The sequence below is a fragment of the Mobula hypostoma genome, chromosome 22, assembly GCF_963921235.1.
Source record: "Mobula hypostoma chromosome 22, sMobHyp1.1, whole genome shotgun sequence".
NCBI lineage: Eukaryota > Metazoa > Chordata > Chondrichthyes > Myliobatiformes > Myliobatidae > Mobula > Mobula hypostoma.
In genome coordinates, this window is record NC_086118.1 from 38,001,350 (window position 1) to 38,015,192 (window position 13,843).

Consider the following 13,843-nt stretch of genomic DNA (forward strand, 5'->3'; position numbering starts at 1 on the left):
TTGATAAAATCTAATATTTCTATGCTAGTTTTATTTTGTCTTGGGGTAAATTGGATTTCTCGAAGTCCTTTATGTTGAGGTGTTTCGGTAAGTACAGTGAGCAGCAGAACTAGAAGAGTGACATTACCTACATTAGTTTGACATGTCATGAGGAGGTGAAATGTATTCCCTTTCAGATCCCAGATTTTCTGAATAATTATCCTTTGACTGTTTTTAATTCCTTTTCATTTTGGAATGGCATGCATCTAAAACGTACTTAGAAGTCTCTCGTAAATCAGGTCCATATGTTTTGCATTTATTATTATCCAAAATGCATCTCTTTTAACAGTGTAAATGAATTAAATTAAACAGAATTATGTGACTTTTCACAAAGTCTGAATTGGTATTATCCATTTGAAATAGGTTTGCAGATCAATTTTATGTTGTGTGTTTCCCTAAACACTACTTCCTGGAAACTAACATTGAAAGAAGGCAGTCCAACTGAGGGCCCTGTGCTTGGATCCAAGCTCAAATAAAGAAGATGACTTCATATAGTCCAGTGCTTCCTGTATAGTTCCCACAGGAATCCTTATCAAAATTACCTGTACTTAGGCACTTAAACTATGAAATCTCATTCAGACAGCCTGAGTGGAAGCCTAAGTAAATACAGAAGTGAGAATCCCAAGGATTTAGTCACCATCCTTCCTTGCCACCCATTTTGAATGATCTTCTCCCCATTGACTGTCTCCAACACGGGGCAGTTCCCCTGACATGTACACCCTTAGGCAATTCCTGTGCAATGCAGGATTTTTCTTATCATAAATGGCAAGTTCTGCCCTCAGATTTGCTCCGACCATCTGGAAAGCCCCACCTACACTGACAATGAGAATGAATGCTTGCGAATGTTGCTGACATTCAGGTGACTCCAAGGAATTTAATAAAATTAAAACATAAACATTGAAATGTTAGATTACAAGAACACTCAGTCCTCTTATTGTCATTTAGAAATGCATACGTGCATTAAGAAATGATACAATGTTCCTCCAGAGTGATATCACAGAAAAACAGGACAAACCAAAGACTAACACTGACAGAACCATATAATTATAACATATAGTTACAGCAGTGCAAAGCAATACCATAATTTGATAAAGAACAGACCATGGGCATGGTAAAAAAAAGTCTCAAAGTCCCGATCGACTCCCGAGTCCCTGATAGCAGGCGGCAAAAGGGAGAAACTCCCTGCCATAAACCTCCAGGCACCGTCAACTTGCCGATGCATTGGAAGCACCCGACCACAGCTGACACTGAGTCCGTCCATCCGAAAACTTGGAGCCTCCTAGCAGCCCCTCCAATACAGCCTCCCGAGTGCCATCCTCTGCCGAGCGCCTTCGACCTTGCCCTAGATGCCGAAACAAGCAAGGCCGAGGATTCAGGGCCATCTGCTCCAGAGATTCCGGTTACCACACAGTAGCAGCGGCAGCAAAGCAGGCATTTCAGAAGTTTCTCCCGACGTTCCTCCGTACTCTCACGTCTGTCTCCATCAAATCAGAATTGTGCACGGTACCCTACTTGACAGATTACAGATATCATTCACCGGAGAGGCCGCGCGCACTGTGTCACGTCGTCATCTTCTCCTCATAAAAACATTGAAGTGTTCCCAGAGTAATTAAATCTATTGAAATTAATTTAGTGAAATCAAAAAAAAATTGCAACTTATCTTAAATATTTGAGAGATTCTTCACTAATCAAATGCATAGGTTCAGCATGGGCAGATTACCCCAGTCTGTGTGCTGGGGAACATGGAGGATGTATACTCTGCTGCTGGATTTGAGACCAGTGCCAAGAGCAGGTAGGGAATCCTGGCAGTCAGCTGTGTGAAGGTTTGATTTCTCTGTCTGTATGGCAGTAACAGAACAGCAAGCACTTTTGCAGGAAGTTTAGACCCAGGTGTTAAGTACATGCCAGAAAAGACACCATGGTAAAACGATACTCCGTCTCTCAGCTTTTACCCTATTGTACAAGGATACTCTTCAAAGCATTTTATAAAACAGTGGGAAGCTTAATGATTCTACACACTCAGTGAAGAGCCATGCCCAGAAAGCGTATGCACTGGAGAGTTATTCTAACAGTTCTGTAGCCCTGTTCCCGACCTGTACTATCTTTGATAAATGGCTCATGGTGGGAGCATGGGACTGCTGAATTTATTGGAATATATGCCATCTAAAAATGTATCCAAGCAGATGATTTATATTGTTGTGGTAATGGCTGATATAAAGCTTATCAATAACTATCTCTAAAGCATTATAATGTACCAGTGGACATCCTGTGGCATTACTCTTGAAAGTCAGATGAGATGACACTTTATAATGATGAGTTTTACTATCTTGCACGCACAATGCGTTTTTCTGCCAAGTTGGGCAGGGCACCTGTAAGGCCTAATAGTTACTAAGTATTCAGCAGCTTAGGTCAGTCAATATCCCATTGTTTGTCAGACAGTATCATACATTGTGTGTTTACCAAGGCAATAATTCACATTCAGGTTGATTTGTATCATATTTTGCAGATGATGTTCATGCAACACCTGTGTTCACCAGCAGTATTCTTTGATGCTTTGAAACGTGCTCTAATCCAATCACTCTGTTCTTGCTGTGGTGTGGTATTCCAGTTATATTTGAAACTTGGATTCAAAGTGAATCATAATACACAGATGGAAATTCGCACAATAGTGGCTGCAAAAGTAGTAAATGAAATTAGTTTTGCTGCACATAATGGCCCTGAATGATGAAACACAAACTTAACGGTGAATTCCCATTATTGCCAAAGTATTACTTGAACCATTTCCTTTTGAGATTTGGAATGCTATGTCCGTGAAGGACTTTTTCCTTTACTGGAGGTTGAAGTGTGGGATCAAGGCCCACGGTACAGTGCACAACCGTGGTTAATTATTAAGATTTATTTGTCGATGATGATTGAGAAGCCTAGGTTTGAACAGCTGGAAGGCTGTAGATTAAGGGAAAGACACGGGGAGGCAGGAAAAATTCCATTCATTTCTGCTGCCAAGATTTGTGTGTCATCCAGTGTAATTCCATGCAGAATAATAGAACAAAGTGGATCACAAGATAATTTCGGTGTAGACAAATCAAGGAGGAAAAGATCAGGAGATCAGTGACCGCAATATCCCATTGGGCGTGAGAGAGCTCGTGAGTCAATAGGAACAGAGGATGAGCTATCAACCATAGGATAGGTAGATTGACCTAGAAAAAAAGTTATGTATTTACATACATGGGTCTGGTTGGATAGCGTGAGACGATCAGTAGTACACAGTGACTGATACTCAGAACATTGGAAGGGGGGAAGGATTGCAACAAAGAGAGGGGGAGAGGTGGAATCAGGTAACAAACCTACAAACACAAGAGATCAGAGCTTCAAATGGAGTTGGACCATAAAATCCAAAACTTACGGTACTCCAAGCCCCAGTTCGCTGGGCAAGTGACATTGGATAGGGATAACTCATCTTCAATGCTTTGCTCGGCATGTCCCAATCACGAGTCATTTTCACGGCCGTGTAGTGCTTCACATAATGCTGCTATAGCACCAGAAACCCAGGTCAATTTGACTGCCATCTGTAAGGAGTTTCTACACTCTCCCTGTGACAACATAGGTTTCCTTCCATATTTCAAAGACGTGCAGGTCATTAGGTTAATTGGTTAATGGGTGTAATTGGGTGACATGGCTTTGTTGGGCCAGAAGAGCCTGTTAAATTGTATCCCTAATATCTAACCAATTCAGCATTGAAACTTTCATGAAGGGCTCACCACTCCAAGGGCCTTGATCCCTTATTTCAGCCTCCCAGTAAAGGAAACATCATTCACTGACACATCCTTTCAATCTCTAAAGAACATGTTCGAGCGATAATTCAGTAATAATGGTTGACGTGAACGACCAGAATCGCTCACAAGTGCCCCATCCTGCTTTACTTATCTTCTGAAGGCTGAATTGAGATTGGATCTGTCCTTGGCTCTGAGTTGAGCTTCTGTTTTGTAAAATTTTGAATCCCATCATACAATTTTAATTGGAAGTCTACCCCTGTTTCTGCTGATGGTTCTGTTTTACATTCATGGGTCTGGGCAGAACCAGAGCTTACTCAGCCCAATCTTCTATCAGTGTTCATGTTAATTCATGGCACTTGGATCTCCTGACTTCCTTCACTGAGCTACAACAAACTGTATTTAGTCAGTTTTACATTAAATGATGCAGTTAGATAATCTTATTATTGGTGATAAAATGTGAATGCTGCATTATGTTGGAACAATAGGGTGTCTTTGCTTGCTGAAGTTCATGCTGGGAGATTATCTAACCTCCTCTTTCTTTGCCGGTTCTTCCAGCTGAGGTGATCGATCCTGCACACTCCCTCTGGCCGCCCATCTATCCAGCCCGAGCCCCTGCCTCACACATGCAGCATCCAGGCCAGCTCTCTGTTTATCCTCGCTCACAGCTTCTCCGCCAGCAGGAGCTCTACATGCTGCAGCACCAACATCAGCAGCACCAACAGCAGCAGCAGCAGCAGCAGCAACAACAGCAACGAGCGCAAGCTCTTCAACTCCAGCGGCACGCACAGCTAGTGGTGAGGAAACCATGCATCGCCAAAGGCTTTGCTTCCAGAAAATTTCCCGCTGGGCGACTAACGTTTGGTTCTCTATTTCCTTCATGCCCACATTTTTCACAGAACCAGAAAAAACAAATAGCTGTCTTTATTCTCACTTTTCAACCAATCAAGTGAAGTTTATTGTCATTTAACTACATGCACGTGTATTATATAATCTATATAGTAACAAGACAAAGTTTCTTCGAACCAGGGTGTAAAGCATGTAACACAAGATAAGGATGAGGATAAAATTTACATTTGAGTCACAAAGTGCATTAATATTAAATATTGTAAGGTACAGAATAGATTAATCAGCGACATTTGGAATATGATGCGGCCGAGAGTCCAGAGGCCTAATGGCCTGGGGGAAAGAAACTGTTTCTCATCCCAGCCTTTCTTGTTCATCATAGTCTCCTGCCTGATGGTAGAAAGTCAAAGAGAATGCTGGATGGATGGGTGGGATCCTTAATAATACTAAGGGTCCTGTGTATGCAGCGCTCCTGATAAAGTGTCCGCAGTGGATGGTAGGGAGACCCCTATGATCTTTTCAGCTGTTCTGACAGTCCTTTGTAGGGACTTCAGGTCCAATGCTGGACTTCTCCCATAGCAGATGGAGATGCAACTTGTCAGGATGCTCTTTATTCAAAGTCCTTTATTCTGCTGGCCTGAATCTTTATATGAGGAGCAAGCACTTACTACTGAGAAAAGGATTGTCCAATGTCTTAATCAAATTGAAAACCACTGATTTGCAATCACTGGCACAAAATAAATTACTGTAGATATTGGAAAATTGACATTTAAAAAATGGAAATGCTCATCAAGTCATGCAGCATCCATGGAGAGGGAAATATGGAAAGGTGCACTTTGGTGACTTCCCATGACTTTTTAATCTTTGCTGGATGTTTATACTTGCCATCTTCTCCTTTCTCATTCTATCGACGTCTAACTGCTTGTATCTTGAAAGCATCCAGTATGCATGAGCAATTTTTGACAAGATAATAGTGAATTGAACGCCAAAGCCCGTAGTGGAACTAATAAGATATGAGTTGGAAAGAATAAACCCAAGAGGTACTGCAGATGCTGGAGATCTAGAGCAATACACACAATGTGCTGGAGGAGCGCAGCAGGTCAGACAGCTTCTATGGATGGCAGTAAACAGTTGACGTTTCGGGCCAAGACCCTTCATCGGGTCTGGAAAGGAAGGAGGAAGAAGTCAGAACAAGAAGGTGGAGGGGGGGGGGAAGGGGAGGAAGAAGTACAAGGTGGTAGGTGAAACTGGGAGAGAAGAGCAGAGAACTAAGGAGCTGGGAAGTTGATTGGTGGAAGAGATAAGGAGCTGGAAAAGGGGGAATCTAGTAGCAGAGAACAGAGAACCATGGAAGAAAGTGAATGGGAAGGTGCACCAGAGGGAGGTGATGGGCAGGGAAGGTGTGAGAGGGGAACAAGAATGGGAAATGGTGAGGTGGTGGGCGGTGTAATTACAGTAAGTTCAGGAAATCAATGTTCACACCATTAGGTTGAAGGGCACCCAGACAGAATATAAGGTGTTGCTCCTTCAACCTGAGTGTGGCCTTATTGTGGCAGTAGAGGAGGCTGTGGAATGTCATGTCAGAATGGGAAAGGGGAGTAGAATTGAAATGGGTGGCCCACTTTTTGTGGCAGACGGAGCAAAGGTACTCGATGAAGCGAACTGTCAACTTACATCAGGTCTCACCGAAATACAGGAGGCCACAATGGGAGCACCAGATACTGCAGGTGATCCTGACAGATTTGCAGGTGAAGTGTCACCTCACCTGGAAGGACTGTTTGGGGTCCTGAATGGAAACAATGTGGGCAATTTAATTTGGCCATTGTCTTCTCTCTGTCACCAATTAGAAGTTTAACTATAACTGTTAGGGAAGGATATAAAGCATTTTGGAACCAAGATAGATAGATGGAGGTTATGACGTTCATCGAGTATTACTTAAATGAACAGGATGATGGAGCTGAATGGATTCCTCCTGTTCCCATAATCCTGGATTGCTTAAGTGTTTAGGTTTGGTGAGCGGAATTGCACTTGTAGGAAAATGGAACTGGGCTGAACTCTTTGGTTTTAACAATTTCAGTTGACCTCCTGAATCCTATCTTTTCCTCAGGATCAACGTAAGGCAGAGGAGCCTCGAATAGAGGCAGAAGAGCACACTCTAGAGAGGAACAGAAGATCACACAAAACAGTTGCCTTAAACTCTCCCAAGAATCTTTCTTCTCCGGTCATACTGCCATCTGGCATGTGTTCTGCCAAACTCTCACCATGTCGTCATTCTCCTTCATTAACACCCAAGTCTGGATGCCCTACCCCGCAGCCCACTGCAGTCTGTCCGTTGCCTTCTTGTCCGACTTCTGGCCCTGCTGCTGTCCCACAGACATCCGTGGTCAGTCCTCCTTCTTCCCAGAGTTCCACAGGAAGTCAAATGGCTGAAAAACGAGTGGAAGGAGAGCCATCTCAGCACTACCCTGAATCCTTTGAGCCAGGTATGTCCACATTAGATTAACAACCACAAGCAAGGTCCAAATTTGTCACATGGATTTGAAAGCCTCCAGTTTTTTTGAGTTCTGTAAGTTCAGAAACCAATTGTGTCTTCGTTATGTGGATAATTCTATGGCCAGTATTAGTACAAAAATAAAAAGAAAGTCTGTTTGATATTTACTGGAATGAATGAGCACAGCTGATGTCAAGATGTATAAATCTGTGTTCTGGGAAGTGCTGCACTTTCTTTTCTCTTTTCTGGCTGTGGAGGTTCCAAAGGCTGGAAGAAAGTAAGTGTGAGAATTGTAAAAGGATTAATTAATAAATCAATGGCAAGTGGATTAAGACTGTGTACTACTTTCTGTTTGTGCAGCTCAGTCAGTCTTTTTTTGGAGGGAATGTGCTGGCAATGAGCACTGAACATAATTGTTGATGCAAATATTCAAAATCATGGAGATAGCAGATATCTCAGTGGTCGAACATAACTGCTCACAGGCTCATGCCTGTTAATGCTTATACTATTACATTTTGTAGACACTTGCAGAATATTGGCAAACAGTTTACAATTGAAAGAATATTCACATTTACTTAGCACTTTGAGTAACCTTACAATATTTCATAGAATATTTGACCAATTAAATATTTTTGTAATGTTACTATTGTTAAAGGATGAATATTGGTCAGGCTGTTAGGGATAACTTGCCTACTCACATTCTGATTAGTGCCATTTGGTCTTTTACCGAGAAGACATAAAGAGTTTCAGTTTAACATATCATTTGAAAGACAATATTTCTGACAATTCAGCTCTTCCTTAGTAATGCTTGCAGGGTTCCATTATCTATCTTTATGTATAAGTCCTCGTAGTATGAATTGAACCTACAACCCTCTGACTCAGAGTGTGAGCATTAGATTCACAGCTGAGTGGTTGCTGAACTGATCATCCAGTGTTAGCCCCTTTCACCAGGATGTTAAACTAACTTTGTTTCAGCAAGTGAGATTGCCTGTTTTCATCTATTCAGATGGGACAAATTGGGAATAAAATGCTCATCTGCACAAGAAGGGAAGACTGACTCGGACTGACCGATGTCTCTAGGGTGAAATAATTATCAAAGGAAATACTGTAGGAACAAGCTTGGCTTGATTAAATTTCAAAGTACTCAAATGATGCAACTTTTCCTCCAGAAATCAGTTGAAATCAGGCTTGCGAAACCCTAGCCAAAAACAACATGCATGCAACAAAATCCAATACATTTCCTTTCAGTTTTCAAGGTTAGACGTTATGCAGCAGCTGGAATTCTTTTGTTTGACGTTGAAGGGAAAAGGAGGAGAGTGACTGAACTGCCTGGCAGATAGAAAGCTTTTTCTCCTTCAGCAGTCCTTGAGAACGAAACACTTTGGTGGAAGGATACATATTCATCTGGTGGTATGTCAGAGAAGCGGATGGATACCATTAATTACACTCAGTTGATGACAATGTAGTCAGGACGCTGCCAACCGGCATGAAGTCAGGGGCACCTTCGGAGTTCTTGGTGAAGACAAAGTAATAACATTAGCTTTGTTGCTCGAGCTTGGTGTCAGCTGTACTCTCTGATGTCAGGCAGATAATCTGTTCAGGGTTCAAGGTGTTGGGTTTAATCATTTCACCCTTACGAGCAAACTGATAGTGTTGCCCAGTGTTTCCAAGTGAAACCCCCTACTTCTCCATCCATTGCGATTTGTCTTCTGACTGAGTGAATAAATTCTCAGTTTTTTTCTCTCTGTAGTAGTTAGTGAACACAAGGCATCTGGGCAAGGCAGGTTTTCCACTGCACTTATAAAGGTCGATATAGAGTGGTGTTATGATTACAGTCACTGTAAGTCATGGTTCATGCACTCATGCATGTTCAATTTATCAGAGTGAAATACAGAATAAATTAAGGTTGACTACATGGCAACTGCACTGGATTTCGTGCCCTGCAAATTATATTTCCTGTTCTGGAGAATGGGTCACATATCCAGGATTCACCACGAGGTGTCATGTACCAGAAAAGTCTATAAGGTTAAAATTGAGTGGGCTCCATTGTGGTAGATCTTTAGAAATCATCTCTGCTTTTAGAGTCACACAAAGCATTAGGGTTACAAAGTTATGAGGGTTGTATAGGGTTAATCCAAGCAGTCTTTTTCCACTGAGGACAGAACTGGAAGTTATAGGTTAAGGGTGAAATATTTAAGGGGAACCTGAGGGGGATCTTCTTCATCAGCGGGTGGTGCGATTGTGGAATGGACTGCCGGTGGAAGAGGTGGATGCTGATTCGATTGCAACAGTTAGGAGAAGTTTGGATGGGTGCATGGATGGGAAGGATATAGGGGGCTATCATTTAGGTGTGGGCCAAAGGGTCTGGGCAGAGTAACAGCTCAGCTTGGACTAGATGGGCTGAAGGGAACGCTTCTGTGTTGTAGTGCTTTATGACTATTAGCTGTGGCGATTTGTGTCAGTAAAACATGTTCCTTCTCCCTGTCTCTTGCAGAGATTCCGCCTGGCTACTCGTACACAGCGGTCACCATGGGCTATCGCTCCCCGACTCCCCTTGTACACCCTGCCAATCCCACAGATGCTGAAACTATGCAACCCGTCCCCACCCCCTCAGCTGAACCAGAGCAGTCAAGAACCATTACGCCTGGTGCGAAAATTCACTGTGATACTCACTCAGTCCTGACAGAGGGGACAAGCCCGAGCGAACAACAGATCACAGCAAACGACCTGGACATTGTCGAGCAAAATGAGCACAGCCTTCTTTGCAGCACAGAGGAAAAGGAGACAGTAAATGCTTCGCCAGCAGAGAATTCAACTGTGGAGCAACTTGAGCCATCTATGAAAGAAAACATGGAGTGCTTAAGGTATTTGATTGCTTCTCAGGGAAATGACACTGATGGAAGGCTTAAAGAAGAATGCGGACAGGAAACTTCAGTAAATGAGTCACCTCACTCAACCAGTGAGCCCACGACCTTAACCAATGAAACACTGGATGTAAGAAACTCTGATCACTTGAGTTCAGTACCTGAGACTGACTTAAAGCATGAATGCAATACTGACGGAGAAGCCACACAAGAGAATCAGGACGAGGATTCTGAAATTAGCCACGATGCCCCAGAGAGGGACGAGGTACTCAAATGGCGGCTAGACTGCATAGCAGGAATGAATGCCCTGGTGGCAGCTGGCCTCAGTATGGGAGATCTCCTCGCTTTACAGCCCGAGTTTCCCAGCACCCCCATACCACCCTCACGCCCTACGACATCGACTTTTTACCCCTGCTCAGGGATGCATGGGATAGCTCTGCTGAGTGAATTGGCTGAACTGGAACAGCAGAGCTATAATGCTTCCTGTCAAGGTAATTTCTTCCTAACTTGCATGTAACTTCAATACCACTGCCTGTACAATGTTACTCTATATTTCATATCTTGCATTAATTACTCTTTTGATTAGAAACCTCTACCCCATTGGAAAGAACTGCTGTTTAGCGGGACGGCAATACTTGATGATTCTGAATAACAGAATTTGAAATGAAGCTGTTGTTCACCCTCATGAGTAGTCAGACAGTGCAAGAACATCAAGGCATAGAACAACTCCCACCCCATATGATATCATCGATCCACTCAGAACATGCTTCCTTGAGCAGAATAGTTAAATGAGCATATTTTAGGTGATAATTGTTAAGCGAGGAATGTTGCCTTTGTTTTTAATGTCGAGTAAAAGATCTTTAAGGTCCCCCTGATTTCACAGGGACTTGTTTAAGTTTCATCCTACTGTGCTCTGTTCTCTGGTGAACAGAGGTCAGAAGATCTTTTCCAGGATGCTGGCAGTGACAATACACTGGCCTCAAACATGTCTAAAGTAAAATGGGGGGAAGAAATCAGCCAGAGGCAATGGAAGTGTGTGCATGTGGTCTGGATTGCTTTCGTGATGCTGTTTGAAGCTCAGGGATGAAGAACAGGATGGGGAGGGACGAGATGGCATTCACTGTTCGTATGACTTAGCAAGTTAACAACATCTTCAAGGATGCAGATGGAGGAATCTTGATGAAAAATCGAGGAAATGGCTCATCTAAAGCAGGGGTTCCCAACCAGGGATCTATGGACCTCTTGCTTAATGGTATTGGGCCATGGCATAAAAAAGATTGGGAACTCCTGATCCCTGATCTAAAGGAAGCATGACTTAAAAGTCAAAGTCAAGTTTATTGTCATGTGCACAAGTACATATATGCACAGATCCAATGAAGATCTTACTGGTGCATGACAACAAATACACAAATATGCACAAGGAAAACATGAATTAAACATAAACTATGCACAATTTTTACAAAAAAGAACACAATTAGAACAATAGAAACAAAGCTCTTTGTAGTGCAAAGTGATCATTGTGTTTCTATACTGAGATGGTGATTCGGGTTGTGAAAGTTGTTTCAGGAACCAAGTGGTTGAAGTAGCTGTTCTTGAACCTGGTGGGTGGGAGGAGTGTCAAATTTCTGAGACTCAAAGATTTTCCCCTTGTGGCTTCAGACTAACAGTAACACCCTACTTGCAACCTGAAGCTGGAAGTGAAAGCTACACCCAATGCATAATTTGTGAGATAGCGGGAACTAATTCGTGCAATGTTGTGGTCCACTCCATGTTCTATTAGTGTAGTTCTGGTCATCATAGTGGAATGCTGCTTCTAACCAAATATTCTGTTTTAGCTGGAGGTAAGATCTGTGAAGAAACTAAAATGATTGGGCTATTACTCAAAGCTGTCAGATGTTAGTTTTCGCTTGGTGGTAACTCTCTTATCTCTGAGCTGGAAGGTCATGGACTTCAACCCTGTTTCCTTACAAGCAAAGCAATGCTTATAAATCCAAATGTTGGTCTCATTAGTGTGGGACCAAATTCATCACTTTAGTCCCTATTCTTCCATTTGACACAAAGATGCAGAAGATGTTTGCTGATTTATTTTGAGACATCGTGTCTCTTCTTCTGGCTGTGGAGAGCACAAAGGCATGAGCCTGTAGCAGGGATATAAAACTCACTGATGCAGTGAGGTGAACTGTGGTCAATCTGCCCACAATAATCTCCCACAAACAGGAAAGTGATAATAGCCAGATAATCTGTTTCAATCATGTAGATGAGGGATAAATACCGACTAAGAGACCAGGTGAGTTCCAGGCAACACTTATCCCTCAACTCCCTATTCTTCAAATGAGTGGCATGAGATCGCTTTATATTTTACCCAGAAAAGTAGATAGAACTTTTGTCGTCAAAAGGTTAATCTCCCTGTTGGTCCAGTGAAGTATCTGCCTCGATTTTTATGCTCAAATTTTCCAGATTGGCTATTAAATCTGTATATCAAAGCTACTGTTCATCCCACATATTTTCCCTTGAGGAAACCATGCTCTCTGCAGCCTATTTTATCATGTGCCTCCAAGTACCCCAGAACCACACCCTTAACAATTGACTCCAATATCTTCTCAACCACTGAGGTCAGACTAACTGGCCTGAAGTTTCCTTTCTTCTGCCTCTCCCTCTTGAAGAGTGGAATGACATTTGCAATTTTCCAGTCTTCCAGAACCATTCCAGAATCCAGTGATTCTTCAAAGTTCATTACTAATGCCAACACAATCACTGCAGCCACCACTTTCAGAACTCTGGGGATTTCACATCTGGTCCAGGCAACTTACCTACCATCAGACTTCTCAGTTTCCCAAGAACCTTCTCTCTAGCTATGGGAACTTCACATACTTCATGACCCCTGACCCTCTGGAACTTCGACCAAACTGCTAGTGTCTTCCACAGTGAAGACTGGTACAAAATACTTATTCAGTTCATCTGCTATTTTGTTGTTCCCCATTACTACCTCTCCAGCATCGTTTTCCAGTGGTTTGATATCCACTCTCACCTCTCTGTTACACTTAATGTATCTGAAGAAACTTGTAGTATCCTCTTTCATATTATTGTCTAGCTTTCGTATTCCATTTTTACCTTCTTAATGACTTTTTTAGTTTGCTTTCTGTTGGTTTTTAAAAGATTTCCCATCCTCTATAACTTCCCACCTATGTCTGTGATGTTTTTTGAGCTCTCTTCCCTACAGTACAATGCATCATTAAATCTTGCCTACCTTCAAAGGCCTCTTGTAAATTTCCACTTTCCACCATAAGATATGGGAACCAAATGGCCCATCAAGTCTGCTCTGCCATTTCGTCATCCACTTACCCTCTCAGCCCTAATCTCCTGCCTTCTCCCCCTATCCCTTCATGCCCTGACCAATCAAGAATCTATCAAGCTCTGCCTTAAATATATGTAAAGACTTGGCCTCCACAGTCACCCGTGGCAACAAAATCCACAGATTCACCACTCTCTGGCTAAAGAAATCCCTCCTCACCTCCATTCTAAAAGGATGCCCCTCCATTCTGTCCCTCTATTCATCTCGCTAAATGTCTGGTCTTTTTAATCCTCTTGAAAAAACTTCATGAGGAATGTCATTACTATGCAAGTTATTTGGAAATACTGTTTTAACATACTTGTTCCCAAATCTTTCTCAGTTCTGATGGAAAGTCAACAACTTGAAATCTTAAATGCAGTTCTCCCTCAACAAATGCTGGCTGTTTGGCTCAGTATTCGTGGCATTTTTAAATTGTGTTACTTTGCAACTTAGTTGCATCCACTTTATTGATGTTCAGGTAGAGCTCCACATAGAGGAGGCA

The 13,843-nt window shown here is 42.4% G+C and overlaps 1 protein-coding gene across 5 annotated transcripts in view; it reads left to right on the forward strand.

Annotated features, from left to right (window-relative positions):
* The window catches only part of LOC134360282 (BAH and coiled-coil domain-containing protein 1-like), a 451,521-nt gene that overhangs the window by 158,970 nt on the left and 278,708 nt on the right, over positions 1-13,843 (forward strand). For all 5 annotated transcript variants that reach the window (XR_010021300.1, XM_063074459.1, XM_063074458.1 and 2 more), the window contains exons 9-11: positions 4,368-4,606; positions 6,763-7,138; positions 9,641-10,501. Coding sequence is in view for 4 of the 5 variants with exons in the window: in XM_063074459.1 (XP_062930529.1) it covers positions 4,368-4,606; positions 6,763-7,138; positions 9,641-10,501 (1,476 nt within the window). In the remaining variant the exon portion in view is untranslated. The remainder of the gene's footprint in view (positions 1-4,367; positions 4,607-6,762; positions 7,139-9,640; positions 10,502-13,843) is intronic.